Here is a 19,158-nt window from a genome sequence, read left to right as displayed (position 1 = left end):
TCCCCACGTTTAGCATGCCGCTGAGATCGAGAAGAAGCAAAATGAATCCGAGAACAAGAAGCTTCTCGGTACGGTTGTCCAGTACGGCAGCGTTGTTCAGTTGCTTCACCTGAAATCGAACAAGTATGTGACGGTGAATATTAGGCTTCCGGCTTTGCTGGAGAAAAATGCCATGCGAGTGTACCTGGATGCCAACGGTAACGAAGGTTCCTGGTTCTACATTATGCCGTTCTACAAACTGCGTTCCGCCGGTGATAATGTGGTTGTGAACGATAAGGTCATTCTGAAACCGGTCAACGCAAACCGGCAGAATCTGCATGTGGCAGCTAACTATGAGTTGCTGGACAATCCGGGCTGTAAGGAGGTTAACGTGCTTAATTCGTCTACGTCGTGGAAGATTACGTTGTTCATGGAACATCGCGAGAATCAAGAGGACGTTCTGAAGGGTGGAGACGTAGTCCGGTTGTTTCATGCCGAGCAGGAAAAGTTTTTGACGATGGATGAGTACAAAAAGCAGCAGCATGTTTTTCTACGGACAACCGGAAGAACGAGTGCAACCGCCGCAACCAGCAGTAAGGCACTATGGGAAATTGAAGTCGTTCAGCATGACTCGTGTCGAGGAGGTGCCGGACACTGGAATTCACTGTTCCGGTTCAAACATTTGGCTACCGGTTACTACTTGGCAGCCGAACTCGACGATGACATATCCCGCACGGAAAAGTCAAGCAACTCTAGTCATCCTCAGGGCGATTCCTTCCGGTTGGTTTCCGTACCACACTCGACGGATATTGCTTCCGTATTCGAGCTTGATTCTACCACAATCACGCGACCCGAAGGATTAGTGCCACAGAATAGCTACGTGCGAATGCGACATCTCTGCTCGAATACGTGGGTCCATGCTACTTCGTCTCCCATCGATGTAGATGAAGACAAACCGGTGATGTCGAAAGTTGGTTGTTCGGCTATCAAGGAAGATAAGGAAGCTTTCCAACTGATTCCCGTATCCCCGGTGGAAGTTCGAGACCTTGATTTTGCCAACGACGCATGCAAACTACTGTCGGCTATGAGTACGAAACTGGAAAATGGAACCATATCTCCTAATGAACGACGATCACTGATCGCGCTACTTCAGGACATAGTGTTCTTCATAGCCGGCCAAGAAAACGAACAAAACAAAAGTGATGCTCTGGATTTAACGATCAACAATCCAAACCGCGATCGACAGAAGCTGCTTCGCGAGCAGTACATCCTGAAGCAATTGTTCAAGATTTTGCAAGGTCCTTTCCAGGAAACTAAGAATAGCGATGGTCCCTTTCTGAAAATTGACGAACTTAGTGATCCGAAGAATACGCCGTTCAAAAACATTTTCCGGCTTTGCTATCGAATATTAAAGCTTAGCCAATCGGATTATCGAAAAAATCAAGAGTACATTGCCAAACATTTTGGATTGATGCAAAAACAGATTGGCTACGATATCCTCGCAGAAGATACCATCACAGCATTGCTGCATAACAACCGTAAGCTGCTCGAGAAACACATCACCGCAGCGGAAATCGAAACCTTCGTGGGGCTCGTACGTAAAAACATGAACAACTGGCAATCCCGCTTCCTGGACTATCTCTCCGACCTGTGCGTGTCGAACAAGAAAGCAATCGCCGTAACACAGGAGCTTATCTGCAAAAGTGTCCTGAGTGCCAAAAATGCAGATATCCTAATAGAAACCTTTCTGCGCGAAGTGGATGACGATCGGTTGGGATATCTTACGGATCTGGAACGGGGCAATCATCAGTTCACTGAAATCCGAGAGGTTGATGAGTCTCCTGAGAACGAGCTAGAACGGGACAAAAGTACATCGAGAACACCCGCTGCTAGTCCGCGAAAACTCGATGACAAGAAGCGCTACGAAGTGGTCCTGATGTGGCAGAATCGAACGGTAAGTGGATTTTTAATTTATGATTATTAAAAAATGACATTCTTCTAGGTGTTCAAGTATAAAGTGTGGATTTCAAATATCAGATCAATGCAATTTGTGTTTAAAAGCTTAGTCGCTGTATTATTTTATTTTTGATGTGGAACATATCTTTATTAGGGGTACAAATCAGAAACTCAAGAAAAACTACACGTAGAAATGTGGTCAGGTTTTAAACACTTACAGCTCAGTCTGTTTTGTATCAATTATTAATATTATTTCATCATTTGATAGGAAATATTTCTACGTATTGATTTGAATGTTCATAGCCATGTATTTTGAATTGTATATCATTGAAATGTTGATTAATAGCTAGCAGTGTCCTTTTTGTCTGAAAAAAATCTCCAGCATACCGGATTTCCCTGCCATAGTCGACGGTTTTGAAGGAGTAAGCGATGTATCAAAGAGAGAGCATCGCTCTGATTGGTCAATCGATGCAAAAGCGAAGCTGTTGGAAGCACGCGAATCTATAAATAGAAGCGAAATTAAAGCTAACGTTTCAGTCCTATTCTTAGCATGCTAGAGGTGGGTTGTTGCTAGACAGCAGACAAAAACGTGCTATAAAACGATTTGAAGCTTCAAGGGCTGCTGCCAGTTGTTAGCGTAAAACCGTGTCGCTCGCTGTGCGTATTACATTTCTCTCCATGCTCTCTCGTAAATGTGTAAAAAGACTCACGATGTGGCCGGGTGGCCAAGAAAGTTTTGATATTTTCGGTTACAAGTTTGACTACATCACATAAATTCCAATAAAGCTACCGCTTGTTTGGCAGCCTTGCTGAGCCGAGTTTATTTCTCTCTCATGTTTCGTTACATTACCAGGGAACTAAAATGGCGCCACCATAGAAATCGACTTACCTTTACAAAAATAACTTTTCCTTCACTTTTATCGCAACAACATATATGTTTTTATGCACTAATCGCATCTAAATGAAATTATTTAGATATTGTCAGGATAGATTTTTGATCCATGCTTTTGAAGGCGAGATATTCAATAAACAAGTTGAATGTTGCCGTTTTCAGCTATGCAATTCTTCCTTCAGAAAAAAGAGTTTCCCGACCACTGAAGTCAATGAATCATTCTGAAATTTTCACAGAATAATCTAAACTAATTTTCTAAGAGATTGTCAGTTGGGTTTTTTGATATTCGTCATCGTTTCTGAAGAAAATCAGATTTAAAGCGTGAAAACAGCCCTTTAAAACGCCCTAAAACACACTGGCCTCAGCCCTTAATTGGTATACTCTGATCGTGTGTCATGCAAGCTCGGAATTCCATGTTATGTCGTTTCCCCATGAGAAATTGACAACTACCTCTGGATAAATTTTGAGTGCTTAAGATTGATTTCTAATTTATATTAGATGAACTTGATTGATAATGAGAAATAGTTTATCGCTTCAACCGAAATCGCAGAATGGTAGAGAAACTTAACGCTAAAAAACTGCTTGCATAAAAAACTTGAACACAAGCTTGGCGAGGAGAAGCTTAATTATCGAGATCGCAAGTATGTACAAAGATATAATTGCATATATTTAGGATAATGGTGTAATTTCGTCGGTCATAAAACAAATGCAAATCAAGACAAATGATGTTCGGTGTTGGTTTGGATTGATTGAACTTTTTGATTGTAGATCATTAGAAATTTTGGTTGCCTTGTTCCACATCAACGGCTCGAACAACCCCATGGGGCTGATCCTTGTAGTTTTTATTGCGATTATAGGGTTCGGAAATTGAACTGCTACACTACAGTCGTTATTCCGTTGCACAAGACTGTGTTCCTCATCGTTTGATTCCAGGGGTTGGATTTTCTAACAGGACTTGGTACCGGTTTACAAAAGGAAACCCAATTCAATATTTTTTAAACTGCGTTAAATTACGGCGGTTTGTTTTTTCGAATGTTGTTCAGGTGATCTTTAGATGGCTTTGAGGATATCTTTACGAGGGAAGAAAGCGCTTCGGACTATCATTTCTTGGTTTCTTGTTGTCTGCACATAACTGACACCTGCGACAGATAGGGAAGGGTTATCGTGCCTTTGCTCGCTGGCACCCTCTCATTCTGCTACCACCGCAAAAGGCGGTAGCGCACAGTCGACACAATCATACGTCCAATGCTGATTAACGGTTGCCTAGTGTGGTTGCAGAGAGAGAGAGAGAGAGAGTAGTGACAGTTCAGTCAAAGCTCAACCATTTGCAAAGAATGGTACTTAAGGCGATGGCAGGAGCTTTCACTACGACTCGAGGCTCTGTTCAACATTAAACCTGTACACGTGCCCACTAAGCAAGAAGCGCTCTCCTGTGCCTACATACTACAGGTCTATTGCAAGAGAAACTAATGAACTCTGTTCCCCGAATTGGTCTCTTGAAATGAAATGATTCTCGCCCCAAGTGACATCACATTCATGTGTAGTTTTCTATAGAGGACATTCCAAGTGAAAATCCCTTCTAGAGAGGAATGGTTGTCTGCTTACAATAAAAGCCAACAGCACGATCATGTTGTCTGTTATACTGATAGTTCACTGATGGAGGGAGATACTGGTGCTGGTGTATATTGTAGCAAAATGGAATGGGAGCAATCACATTCTGTGGATAGATATTGCACTGTTTTCCAAGAAGAAATTTTTGCAATTATGTGCGGAGTTCAGTCGGCCCTCCTTCGAGGTTTATCCGGTACAATTATAGACTTTTGTTCTGACATACCATAATCTGGTTTGGGTTTATCCGGAATCATGATTTCTGGCTATAGATGTTATTTATGATAAAGACGTTCAATGTCATATTTCCCTTTGTGTTCTAAAATAGAAATAAATCTGATGTATACACAAACACATTTCGGGCTTTTCGCTCATATTGTCAACTATTTTGTTGAGAATGTGATATCTAGGTGTTCAGGGTAACTAGCCCCCCGTAGACTTTTGTCGACTTCTCCAAAACCCCCCTCCCCCCCCCCCCCTCCCCCCCGTTGACTTCTACAATACCTGGCAGACAATCAAAGGTGATCTAAAAAGTTTAATGTTTGTGCACTTAGGCTGTGAACCATTGCGAATGATTACAACTTTTAATTAGAATTTAACATAATAACTATCGAATAATTTTTTATCGACTAGTAATGTTTAGCTAAACCAACTATGAAATGATAACAAGTCGTATACTCAGAGCGTAAGAAGAACTTCGAGAAAAACTTACTTCGTTTGGTATTGTATAGGGTGATTTTTTAAGAGCTTGAGAACTTTTTTAAACAATAAAACGCATAAAATTTGCAAAATCTCATCGGTTCTTTATTTTAAACGTTAGATTGGTACATGACATTTACTTTTTGAAGATAATTTCATTTAAATGTTGACCGCGGCTGCGTCTTAGGTGGTCCATTCGGAAAGTCCAATTTTGGGCAACTTTTTCGAGCATTTCGGCCGGAATAGCCCGAATTTCTTCGGAAATGTTGTCTTCCAAAGCTGGAATAGTTACTGGCTTATTTCTGTAGACTTTAGACTTGACGTAGCCCCACAAAAAATAGTCTAAAGGCGTCAAATCGCATGATCTTGGTGGCCAACTTACCGGTCCATTTCTTGAGATGAATTGTTCTCCGAAGTTTTCCCTCAAAATGGCCATAGAATCGCGAGCTGTGTGGCATGTAGCGCCATCTTGTTGAAACCACATGTCAACCAAGTTCAGTTCTTCCATTTTTGGCAACAAAAAGTTTGTTAGCATCGAACGATAGCGATCGCCATTCACTGTAACGTTGCGTCCAACAGCATCTTTGAAAAAATACGGTCCAATGATTCCACCAGCGTACAAACCACACCAAACAGTGCATTTTTCGGGATGCATGGGCAGTTCTTGAACGGCTTCTGGTTGCTCTTCACTCCAAATGCGGCAATTTTGCTTATTTACGTAGCCATTCAACCAGAAATGAGCCTCATCGCTGAACAAAATTTGTCGATAAAAAAGCGGATTTTCTGAATGGACCACCTAAGACGCAGCCGCGGTCAACATTTAAATGAAATTATCTTCAAAAAGTAAATGTCATGTACCAATCTAACGTTTAAAATAAAGAACCGATGAGATTTTGCAAATTTTATGCGTTTTATTGTTTAAAAAAGTTCTCAAGCTCTTAAAAAATCACCCTGTATTTGAACTTCATATTGGGGTGTTTTCTTTTACTGAGAGTATAAAAAAATTATAAAGGAGTAATTTTTACTCAAGATCTAGACTTTTAAGACTTTATATATTGAAAAATAACTATCGAACTGCCAAAAATAATCATGCTCTCGAGCAGGGTTACTTTCGATAACGACAAACTGATCGCCTATCAAATTTTAATAAAAAGTTAAAAGATTCTCAAGATGGTCAACAGTCTTAGTGTTACTAGAAATACTTAATAAGCAGTCGAGATATTTTTTTTCTCAACAAGATTATATTACAAGCCACAAAGCGAGCGCAGGAATATACTGTTTGTGTTGAAAGTTAGTTTAGTTATATCGTTAACTTTGAAAGCGGCAATGAGATACAATGATTCTCGAACGTCTTCACCGGATGAACGATAGAAAAGAAATATTATTCGCAACTTCAGCAATGCTATACAATATAAGTAACAATTTTAAGCGTCATGATTTTTGTTATTTAAAAAGTGAGAAGTAGGAGGTAATGCCCAATTTTGCGTTTGATCGAGAAGTTCAGTAAAAGTGTTACGGGTTATATGTTGAACATTCAGAATTTGTGTTTGGGAACTGCGGATTTTGTAACTGAATTGGAGGCCAGGACTGAATCCTGAACTTAAATCCTAGTATTGACCTCTAAGCCTGAATTCTGATCTCTGAACTTTAGTTACAGAATTCCGGTACAAGATTCAATTTTCAATTTCGGACTCAGAGTTCAACTCCGAATTTCAGTTCTGGAATCTAGATGTGGAATTCAGTTAAAATCTTCAGATACTAGTTCCTGAATTCAGTTTTCGAATCCAGATTCTAGACCTGCATTCTGGAACTAAATTCCGAACCAATTCTGGAATGCATTTTAGGACTGAATTTCGGATCTGAAGTCTAGTTTGAGCCTCGGTTTCAGTTTCAGAATTCAGCTTCATTATGTTGACACAAATTCAGAATTCATTTCAAAAATTTAGTTCCATAATTAGGATCTGTATTTCTTTAATTTTGATGTGAAACACATCTTTATTTTCTATATAGGGGTGCAAAATAGAAACTCAAGGGAAAATACACGTAGACATGTGGTCAGGTTTTAAAACACTTACAGCTCAGTTATCAATTATTAATATTATTTCATTATTTGATTGGAAATATTTCTAAGATTCGATTTGAATGTATCAAGCTACTTATTTTCAATTATAAATGATTAAAATTTTGATTAGTAGCGAGGAGTGTCCTATTTTGTCAGCTAAAAATCTCCGGCATATCGGATTTTCCTGCCATAGACGACGGTTTTGAAGGAGTAAGCGATATATCAAAGGGAAAGCTTCGCTTTGATTGGTCAATCGATGCAGAAGCGAAGCTGTTAGAAGCACGCGAATCTATAAATATAAGCGAAATTATAGCTAACGTTTCAGTCCTATGCGTAGCATGCTAGAGGTAGGGTGTTGGTTGTTGCTAGACAGCAAGACAAAAAGTGCCATAACACGATTTGAAGCTTTAATTAGTATGCTCTGATCTTGTGTCATGCAAGCTCGGATGAAATTCCATGTTATGTCGTTTCGCCTGAGAAATTGACAACTATCCCAGGGTAAATTTTTAGTGCTTAAGATTCATTTTTAATTCATATAAGATTAATTCGATTGATAATGGGAAAAAGTTTATCGCTTTAACCGAAATCGCAGAATGGTAGAGAAACTTAACGCTTTAAAAATAACTGCTTGCATACAAAACTTGAACACAAGCTTGGCGAAGAGAAGCTGTAATATCAAAACCCGTATCGCAAGTATGTATAAATATATAATTGCATACATTTGGGATATTGGTGTAATTTCATCGGCTATAAAAAAAACAATGGTCGGTGTTGGTTCCTAATCAAGATAAATCTAGGCAGACTCTCGTGCAATTGCGGATTCAAAAGTGTGACGATTGATTGAATTGTTTAATTGTAGATCATTAGAAATTTTGGTTGCCTTGTTCCACATCAATGGCTCGAACAACCCCATGGGGCTGATCCTTGTAGTTTTTTTTAACTCTGCACTGACGAGTCAAAGACGAAACGTAAAGAAAATTCAAAACGGTTATGTGCCCGAACCACAAACGGGATAACCACTAAATAAGATCTGTAACCCAGATCCTGATCTCTGTTTCAAATTTACAGAATTCTGAAACTCGATTCTAGCCTTGGATTCTAAACGAGGAACTGACTTTTAGATATGTACTCTGGGCCTGAATTCTGGTCAGAACTGAACGGGTCAACTACGCACCACTGAAGTGGTTCTATGATGCCTTTCTCATATAGCTCATATTTTCATTAATATTACTAAGGGATTCTTCAAAAAACTTTTCTTTGAATATTGATTAGGTACAAAAAAGTTTATTTGTCATGCCATCAATTTAAAATAGTGTTAACCCAAGTAAATCGGAATTCTTCGTCTTTCGCATTTTAGCTCTAAATGACGGTTTGAAATTTTAAACACATCTCACCCTGTTGTACCGAAAGATCCGTGTGAGATCCGAACAAAGTTCAAAAGCAGTCTATTTTTTATATGTTGACTCTTCTATTTCAGTCAAAGTTATGGGAAATTGACTAAACTGTTTAACCGCCGGATTTGGATAAAATTCTACATTAACTTATGGAAACATAATACTTTATATCAGGTGTACAACTTTGCTTCCGCCGTTTTTTTCCAAAGTTAAAAGCTTCATTGCGAAAAAGTGCTTACAGATGTATTATTCAAAGTATTGTCCGTCACTAGCGATAACTTTCTGCCATCTTTCCGGCAATTTTTGGATCCCGGCTCGAAAAAAGGAGTCCTCTTTTGACGCTATCCATGAAGCAATCCATTTTTCCAACTCTTCGAAGGATTGAAAATGTTGATCTTCCAGGCCGTGTGCCATCGAACGGAATAAGTGGAAGTCAGAACGGGCGACATCTGGGGAATACAGCGGGTGGGGCAAGACTTCCCATTTCAGCGTTTCCAGGTACTTTTTGACCACTTTTGCAACGTGAGGTCGAGCATTGTCGTGTTGGATGATTTTGTCATGTCGCTCTTGATATTGTGGTCGCTTTTCTTTTAGCGCGCGACTAAGGCGCATCAGTTGCGTTCGGTAGCGATCTCCTATGATGGTTTCACCCGGTTTTAAGAGCTCATAGTAAATCACACCGAGCTTTTGTCGTTGAAGTAGTTTCTTTCATACAAATAGATGGCGCTCGATGTCCCTCGGTTTCAACTCGTACGGCAACCAGTTTCCTTCTTTCTGAATCATACCCAGGGCCTTGAGACGTTTTGAAATGGCTTGCTGACTCACTCCCAATGATTCGGCAAGCTCTTCTTGGGTTTGGCACGAATCTTCATCAAGCAATGCTTCTAGTTGTTCATCTTTGAAGGTTTTTTCTCTTCCACCACCATGTTTGTCTTCGACATCGAAATACCCATTTTTAAAACTTTAAAACCACTCCCGACACGTTCTTTTACTCAGAGCAGCATCACCGAAAGTTTCTGAGAGCATTCGATGCGCTTCAACAGAAAAGTAAAACTTCCCGCAAATGGCGAGAATTGGGCACATAAACAGACATTTTCGAGCGTGAATAACACGAAAACAAGAACAACTATCACTGAAACGGCGATGACAATTCGTTAGGCACTGTACACACTCACTTTAAAGGCATTATCATCTATGTTTGTTGACCAGCCTTAGCCGGTACAGCCACCTATCGGAAAACGGCGGAAGCAAAGTTGTACACCTGATATTTCAATATAAGTTAGCGAAGATCGGTTTAGCCGTTTCTGAGAAATAAGAGTGATTTCCAGTTTGGAGCACACGAAAATTTTTCCAGCACTTACAGGAACGATTATCCGGTATACTCAAAGTCAAAAGTATTTGGTCATAAATTAACCATACTTGCCTAACTGAAGAGTGGTAGTGGTATTTGAATGTATTTGGCGGTCTCTAAGAAACGTGAGTGCACTTTTTTAGCGCATTTTGCACATTTTACCCCGTAATTCCCAAATCGGAAGTTAAATCCTGATGAAATTTCATAGCACGCTATGGGACTACGAGGCCTTTAATTTGAATCTAAATCTAAGAAAATCGGCTAAGCGATCTCTTAGAAAATCGTGTGCAGTTTTTCTTCATATTTTTGCAGATTTACTCTGGTACTCCCGAACCGGAAGTTCGATCCGGGTAAAATTTAGTTGCAACCTATGGGACCAAGAGACCTTTCATTTGAATCTAATGGCGTTTTTCATTGAAGAACACTGGTGTCGTGGATTGCTATGCTTTGCACTTTTGAGCAGAAATGGCAATCAAACACCGTCAGAATATTGCATTTCTGCTCGAAAGTGAAAAATCAGAGCAATCCACGCCAAGAGTGTTTTTCTATGAAAATCGGTATAGGTTTGTGAAAATCGGTCTGGCCATCTTCAAGAAATTCGAAAGAAACTTTTTGGTTACATACACATGTACATCCACACACATACAGGCACACACAGACATTTGCTCAGTTCGTCGAGCTGAGTCGAATGGTATATGACATTCAAAAGTTGATTTTCACAGCGATTGCATAGGAGCAATTCCAGGAATGAGAAGACGAAAAAGTGACAAAATCAGAATCGACCTTCTCCAATTTGGATGAAACTTTGCACTTGGCTTCAGTATGGCAAACCATAGGTTTTGAACCGATGTTGAGGTCAATCCAACTCACGACTGATTTTTAAAAAGGACGTATGTATTTTTACATTTCGCAAAAATTGCCTTTTTCAAATCGTTGTAACTCGGAAACCGTTAATTGTACAAAAATGGCGTTCAGGAAGAAGTTGTAGGGAATCAAGAGGGCACTCTAAAAAATACATACACTGAAAAAACAAATTTGATCTCTTGATCCCGGCATTACTCTGTTGACGTCATCGCTGATGAAATATTGAAGCACCTCGTTTTCTATCGTTTCGTTCCTGCTGCGTCCCGTTTGTTTCTTGGCTTTTTTTTCGTCCGTTGATTCTCTTGCCTCCACCACAATGTATTTGTTCGCCTTGAATTGGGTGGCTATTTTCTCCTTTGATCACGAGTTTGGCAAGACTGACAACAAACGCACTTTTTCATTCCTAGTGCAATCAGGCTTAGCAAACTGCTCTATCATTTTAGTAATCACTTCATCCAACTCTGCTGCTTTCGTTTTGAGTAATTCTGGATCTTCTTCATCCGCCGGGAACCCGAATATTTGCTTTTTCATACCTCTTGAAATATCCAAATATTTTTCTCTTATTAAATTTAAATGATTATCTTTCAACGAGAACTTGAAATTTCGAATAAATCTGTAAACTGGTTTAGCAGTAACTTCTTCATTTTTCAAAAGGCACGGATGGGATAGCCATCAATCTGTAGGTTGTGATAACAGCTTTAAATTAAAAATTATCAAAAAAAATAAAACCCTGATTTCTTTTTATTTAACTTTTTCGGATTATTTTGTAATAATTGAGACAGAAAATTTGTACAATTAACGGATTCCGAGTTACAACGATTTGAAAAAGGCAATTTTTGTGAAATGCAAAATACATACGCCCTTTTTAAAACTCAGTCGTGAGTCGGATTGACCTCTCCATCAGTTCAAAGCTTATGGTTTGCCATACTGAAGCCATATGGAAAGTTTCATACAAATCGGAGAAGGTCGAGTCTGATGATCTACTGAGCATTTCTGGAATTGCTCATAGCCTTTCTATATTAGAAAGGCGAAAAAACGTTTTTATCAGATTACAATTTTTTTCCATTTCCGGGTAGAGAATCCAATCTGCTCGTTTTAATTATGGCAATAATAAATTTTTTTCCAGCATGTATCGTCTATTCAATCGATGTTTCCTTGTATTTGAGTTTTTACTGTTTCTCAACGCGGTAAAAGTTTGTTTTTTAATTCGATTTCAAGCAGTTTTTTAACACCAATACTTAAATGCTTAGTTTAATATTGGGGTGGGTTTTGATACTTAGTATTAATTATACGACCATAGTATCTGTTGGATTATTGTAATTTGTTTATATAAAAAATGAGGATGTTTTATGCCTACTGGAGAGAGATTGTGATTTTCAGCTCAATGCTTCCAAATTAATAAATTTTATTCAGACCATTTAACCATTTCTTCCAAGGGTCAAAGAGAAATGGTTAATAACTGTGGAAGGTTGTCGCCCTGGGCACATCGTTTTTTTGGAGGACAGCACATCAGCCCTTGGGATCATTCCTTTTTGCTCACCAAATGATGGTCTAAATGATGAAAAAAAAACCCTGTTTTAATCCACCTAGTGGTGTAATGATGCCTTTCTCATATATAATACTGTGGCATTCTATTCAAAAAGTTTCTTTTAGGTTTTTGAAAGAAACCAAGGGATTGTTTGTGCATTGACTACTATAACATAGAGAATGAAACAGTTCTCTGATCGGTTAGGCCGTCCTTAAGAAAACGATCTGGGTTCACTATTATATGCACTTCCGGCGCCGGAACCCGAGAACCGGTATAATCTAAGTCGGTTCGTACGGTCACCAACTAACATGACGTACAAACCAGAGGTGGAAATAAGCCCATTTTGCGCATGGAAATGTGAATCAAGATTTCCGATTGTGAATCAAAAAACCGAACACCGTGAATTGAAAAATTAGGTAACAAAACTAAAATTGTGATTATGTTTTAAATTGTGGGAAATGGAATTGAAGACCTTTTTAAATTCTAAGTAAAACCAAAATTTATCTGCTCAAAAATTATTCATTTCAAAATTCAAATTTATCTAAAATAAATATGTGATATGAAAAAATGAAAAAATAATACTGACTATTTTTAATTACTGTGAATCAAAAAATTTGCTTATTTCCACCCCTGGTACAAACTCTACTAGTTTTTTTTTATAATTTTGAAGATTTTATACAATTTTGCCATCGCACTCTAAATGACGATTTAAATGTTCGTTGTATGCGAAAAAATGTAGTAATTTTTGGTAGGACCATAAGACCTTTCATTTGACCCTAAGATTGGGATTATCGGTTTTGAGTCCAGTTTACAACATTTTTTACGTTTTTTGTTTCGCCAGTTCAAGTGACGGTATACAATATTGAACACACTTTACCCTCCAGGCCAATTTTTACTAGTCGTTTTTCAAGTGATTGCATAACCTTTCTATATGAGAAAGGCAAAAACGGGAATTTTTATCTCGCAAACCGGGAAAAAATCGGGAAATTGGAATCAAATCGGCAGTTGACTTGTGCCACCTTGTGAATGCCAAGACAATGTGAGAGGCTAAAAAATTATGAAGTTCTAAGTTCATTTCTAACAATAGCTCTACATTTTATACTTGTACAACTATCAAATATTAATTCGATCTATTTGCCCGTATTTATGAATTTATTCCAACAAGCAATCGAAATCCATGAGCCGGCTTGCTCAGGGGCTGAAAATTGGCAGAACCAATGACATCAACATTCTGGACTACTACCGGCACCAGTTGAATCTATTCTCCAACATGTGTCTCAACCGGCAGTACCTGGCGCTGAACAACCTCTCCCCCCATCTGGATATCGATTTAATCCTTCGATGTATGTCGGACAAAACGGTTCCGTATGATTTGCGGGCATCGTTCTGTCGGCTAATGCTACACCTACACGTGGATCGCGACCCACAGGAACAGGTTACACCTGTTAAATATGCAAGACTGTGGTCGGAAATTCCATCCGTGATGTCCATCAACGAGTGAGTTCTCACACTTTGCACCAGCACAGGAATGAAGCAATTATTGTCATTTCCTTCTTTCGTTCCAGCTACGACGTCGAGAAGCAACCGGACTGCAACAAGGAAGCCGTCAGGGCTCGTTTCAACAAAACGATTGCCTTCGTGGAGGACTACCTGTGCAATAATGTGGTATCGAAGATGTGGTTCGCAGACCAAGACCAGAACAAGCTAACCTTCGAGGTGGTGAAACTGGCACGGGACCTAATCTATTTTGGATTCTACAGCTTCAGTGATTTACTCCGGTTGACGAAAACGTTGCTCAACATTTTGGACTGCGTGTCGAACAGTGAAAACGACCGGCGAGGACTACCGACCGGGCATATTGACTGTAAGTATCAGTAATCGATTTAGTAATCGCTTGCCTAATGCTTTCACAAAAAAAAAATAAAACGAAACGTGATCCTTCACCCTCGTCGCGGTGATTGATTATCATTTGATTAGAAAAATTGGTATTTAGTCGCTTCATACGTTCGATTGTGAGTTGTTTGTTCGAAATCAAAACGCTTTGTTTACTTGACTTGTTTCGTTGTCAACTGACTTTGAGCGTGCGTTCTTGTTTCATAATTGCTACCAAATCCATATTTTCTCAAATATCACTCACTCGAACCGACTACTGGGATAAGCAGCAGCTACCGAAGAAAGCTCGTTACATCGTAAGGAATCTGGCACAAGCGAACCTATGCCAAAAAAGTTTAACCGGTCCGACTCAACCGTGGCTGTTTTGGCTGCGGTAGAAGCTAGCAAAGCAAAGGACCGCTCCGATAGTATCGCAGAAGCAAGTGGCAGCGGTAAGTGTAGAGCGGAAAAGCCATGTGGGTTTTCTACCCACGTACAGACGAAAGTTGTTTGATTGCTCAGCTTTGTTGTGTATTAGTTTTGTGAGTATTTTTTTTTATCCTTTTCCTCTCTCATGATTTGCTCGTAGCCACTTGATGAGAATTTTAATTTTGTTCCCCGTGATCGGATTTTGTTATCCTGCTTGTGTTTTTTTGGATTATTTCTACCGGTAAAATGCTTTCTAGGAAATGCCGAGAAGATAAGCGAAAAAAAGCCTTTTCCACGTGAACGCAGAGTAAAAGTAATTAGCACACAAAAACACGTAAGCAAAGTTGTTGTTTTTTTTACACGAGATGCCCTTTATATGATAAATGTCAGTGACCAACATGATGTTATAATTTGTTTCCGTGCTTTACCAGTAACTAATTCGATTCAGAAAGGGTACTGTACAAGATTCAAAAATTGTAATCGACATGCGAACCATAAACGGTTAAAGTCACTAATAAAACAAACAACAAGTCCAACAGCAGAAGCACTATTCTAATAATAGCTTTCGTTTTGACTTTATGAGAACAATTCTTCTTATAATCATATAAAGTTACAAAGCTCAATCCATTTTATATCTGAAAGTAAGATCAACTCTTCCTCTCAGGACTCCTTCGATGAAATAAACAGTTTAGCAGTAGATATAAAATCAATAGTTTTATTTCCAATATTTTTATGCTTCCTCTTCGAATGATCAAAGCATTACTCATTAATGAACCTGGAAAATACCTGGATCAATAAGTTCCCGGAATTTATTCAGAAAATTAAAAATTACAAGATTTTTCATCAAAATTGTCCCCTTCAAAGTACTTCAATGCTCGAAAAAAAATTTATATACAGTTTTCGGTATGGCCATCAGAGCCATCAGTGAATTTTTCCATAATCTGATCGATGCTGAAACGCGTTTCACGGACCGTTTTTTTTTAGTAGACCGAATAAAAAAAAGTCACAGGGAGCAAAATCAGGTGAATTCGATGGGTGCTGAATGATATTCGTTACGTTTTTAGCCAAATGTTCACGGATAACAATGGTAATCTGTGACGGAGGGTTATCATGGTGCAAGATCCACGAGTTGTTTGCCCACAAATCTGGTCTTTTTTAAGGAATTGCTTCACGCAAACGTCTCATAACTCCTCTGCCATCACTTTTATAGTCAATTTGCGGTCTACGGTCATCCATGTTTTCGTCGGTTTCTACCGCTTCTTTCATCATTATTCACAGGTTCACGATCACTTCTGAAACGTTAGTGCGACTGTCATCGTTGCCGAAACACTATTCTAACGTTTTTGCAAATTCAATTCCATTTTGAAAATTATACAAAGTCTGCGAACGCCACACGGTTGTGAACAAAGAGAGAAAGTGAGAGTTCTACAAGAGAAGAAACTTTTCAATACTTGAATCTTTTCTTTTCCTTCGAATTCTATGAGACATTGTCAATTTACAAGTTTACCTCTCATTGAAGTGAAAGTATTGTGATACAATCTGGAATGTCACATTTCAGACATTTCTGTGAATAAGTAACATTTCTGTGAATAAGTAACTTCTATACTGCCCATACTTGCATATCAGTCCCATATGGAAAATCGGCATGTCGAGAAAAAGACGATTAAAATTTTATTTCCGATTTTTTTTGATTTATTGTGCTACCTAATGTTGAATCATGGTATTATTACTTGAAATATCGGTAATACACTTTTACTATTCCAATATTGCAACAAATGAAATTATTGAAATTTGCACTGAATGGGACTGATATGCGAGTATTTTGAATATGGGACAAACATGAGTTGATATTTTTTTACATTTTACTGAACAAACCCTTAACTTTTATTGCAATTTCTGAAAGTATATTGAGGATAGATTTCATTCCTCAAGCTAACTCAAAATCGGCGAAAATCGATATGGGACTGATATGCGAGTATGGGCAGTATAGGCTACAGACTAAACGACAAACGACTTTTTTCGAGCCAAACCATACTAAATAACACATTGAACTGATTTCTTGTTGATCAATTCAGTCCATGAATACGAAGAAAGATGTTAAGTCAATTCAATTCACTTCGATGAACTGACTGATTTAAATCTAAACTTAACAGAGCCTTTGAGTGCCTTAATCCAGTGCAGTAAAACTTCATTCAATTCAATTGAAACTGAATGTGGAACACATTGACGATCACCCTACTGCAGTAAACTTCACACTCTGACACACACACAAAGTTCGTTGATGAACGAACGGGCAGAATTCAGTTTTTCATTGGTTTCTCTTCTAATCGAAGCTCAGTTTTACCACCGTCAGTTGATCTCTTGAAGTAACAAAATATCTCTTTCAATAGTGTGAGAGCGGCCTTAAAAAGAGGTTCATGTAAACATTCGAGTTGGTTCAAAATGATAGATGAACGACAAATTAGATAGCTGAAATATCATTTACAGAGTATACATAATTTAAATGTTTCCTCATTCAGTTTTCATTTTTAATACTTTACTCAATTTATAATTCTATTCATTTGAACTTGCTCACTACCAAGAGTGAAGACAATGAAGCAGCTAGACTACTTTGCACTTGAAACTGAGCAAAAAAAACTTCAAATTACTGGGTACGATTGTTCAACTGACGATGAATTCTGGGAACTTCACTTGAAAATGGCAGCAAAAGTCAAACGAATTAGTAGGGATATATTGACGGTCAGTAACCATAAATTTCATAAAATAGGCGATATTTTATTTAATCAGAAAAAAACACCTAAAATATAAAAAAGTTCGCACCTCTAAGCAGGCATCATGCTCAATCAGTTTTGACATTTCAGATTTTGGTGCATGCTAAAAGTAAACTATTAAATAATATTGAATTAGTACCCTTTTTCATCACGAGATGGTGTAACTGTGATGTCTTTTTCGATTTGTATTGGATTCCCTGGATTGAACAATATTGATATATAATATATTTGACGTGCACTCAGGCAAATTGAGTAGTGAAAATCATATAACAATCTTATGAGACATAAAAAATCACCAAAATCTCTATTTCATAAGATTATTATGAAAAATATACCTCTCCAATATACATTTCATCTATCACTATTATAGTTTTCATACGAACAACTCATGGAATCCACAGGATATGAGAGAAGTTATGTTTGACATAGAAATTTCGCATGATGTTTCTAGAAATTTCGTATGCATTTCATAAGCCTTTTTATTGGAATTCCAATTTTCGTGACTCCTAAGACGATCTTATGATATGCATACGATATTCTTGTGGCAAAAAACCATACGAAGTCATTATGAAATTCGATATATTTTTTGCCTAAATGTGGTTTAAATTTTACTGGGCTTGCCAACGCAAAGTAAATTTCACTAATACAAAAGAGTTGTGTTTTCCTCACCTGTTTCTACCTCAGTGGTCGTCATCGGGATATAATTAGAAGTGATTTACTATAAGTTAGTACCAGAGATGTCCATCTCCTCTGTGTGACGAAGAGCAAGTGTAATTTCTCCCCTCGCATTGACAACATCAACGAGAGCTCTTCTATTTTACACATATACATCACTGTTCTATACATTGTGATGTGTCATGATCGCACCAAATTGCTATAGAAGTGTTGCTAAATTCTCTGTGATGGACGCATATATTTTCGCAGAAGTGTACACATCGGTGTGCACTCTGGTGTACGGTTCCTGCAATAAATATTTTCATTACTTGCATAGGCCAGCTCTACTCTCTATAAATTAGTTAAAATCTCATAAGTGTTCGTTCACCAGTGCACACTTGGGTGTATTTAGGGGAGAACACGTGAGAGTGATTTGTGCGAAGAGCATATGCTTCTATCGCACCGACTTTTCTAGTAACAAACGCACACTCATAATCTGTCTATTCAACATTGAGCACAAGTGCGCATTTCTTTTTGTGCGGTGTTCGCCGGTGACTTGCGTTCATGACATTTTCCTACAGAGACGACAATTTCATATACATAAGTTAACTTTGCATTTCGCATAGATGCTACTGTTTAAACAGAGCCCCTACACAACCCAAAATTAGTATCAAACCGAGTTGCAGCGATGTCAGATCTATGGAAATCTTCGTAGACCTACGGATGCGAAGATTTTCTACGGACAGAATCCGTAGACAGAATCTACGGAAATTAGATTTTTTCTACGGAAATCTACGGAAATTTGAATTTATCAACGGAGAACTACGGAAACCAATTTTGTCTGGCAAGCAAAAAAAAAATTCCACCGCCATTGCTTCCGAGAAAAATGTCAATCTACGGAAATGACACTACTACTATCTGGTATCGCTGCCGACTTGCACTCTGAGCGGTTCGTCAACGACGTAGAAGAGGTTTCTTTGATCATCAGCAAGTTGACCTACTGCGAATTTTTTATGCACCGTTCGCCTCGTACGAGAGGCAATCATTTTCATCGGAATTCTACTGATTCGACTGATTAGACGATCTCGAACAGTAAATC

The 19,158-nt window shown here is 38.4% G+C and overlaps 1 protein-coding gene across 5 annotated transcripts in view; it reads left to right on the top strand.

The window, feature by feature from the left end:
• The window catches only part of LOC131438798 (inositol 1,4,5-trisphosphate receptor), a 111,795-nt gene that overhangs the window by 50,591 nt on the left and 42,046 nt on the right, over nt 1-19,158 (top strand). For 3 of the 5 annotated variants that reach the window (XM_058609078.1, XM_058609079.1, XM_058609077.1), the window contains 4 exons: nt 14-1,933; nt 13,499-13,830; nt 13,899-14,197; nt 14,496-14,657. In XM_058609078.1, coding sequence (XP_058465061.1) covers nt 14-1,933; nt 13,499-13,830; nt 13,899-14,197; nt 14,496-14,657 — 2,713 coding nt within the window. The remainder of the gene's footprint in view (nt 1-13; nt 1,934-13,498; nt 13,831-13,898; nt 14,198-14,495; nt 14,658-19,158) is intronic. The other 2 variants (XM_058609082.1, XM_058609081.1) reach the window with 1 other exon arrangement.

This window comes from Malaya genurostris, chromosome 3, assembly GCF_030247185.1.
Source record: "Malaya genurostris strain Urasoe2022 chromosome 3, Malgen_1.1, whole genome shotgun sequence".
NCBI classification, from domain to species: Eukaryota; Metazoa; Arthropoda; class Insecta; order Diptera; family Culicidae; genus Malaya; species Malaya genurostris.
The sequence above is the reverse complement of the archived record's forward strand: the minus strand, read 5'-3'. Positions and strand labels throughout refer to the sequence as shown.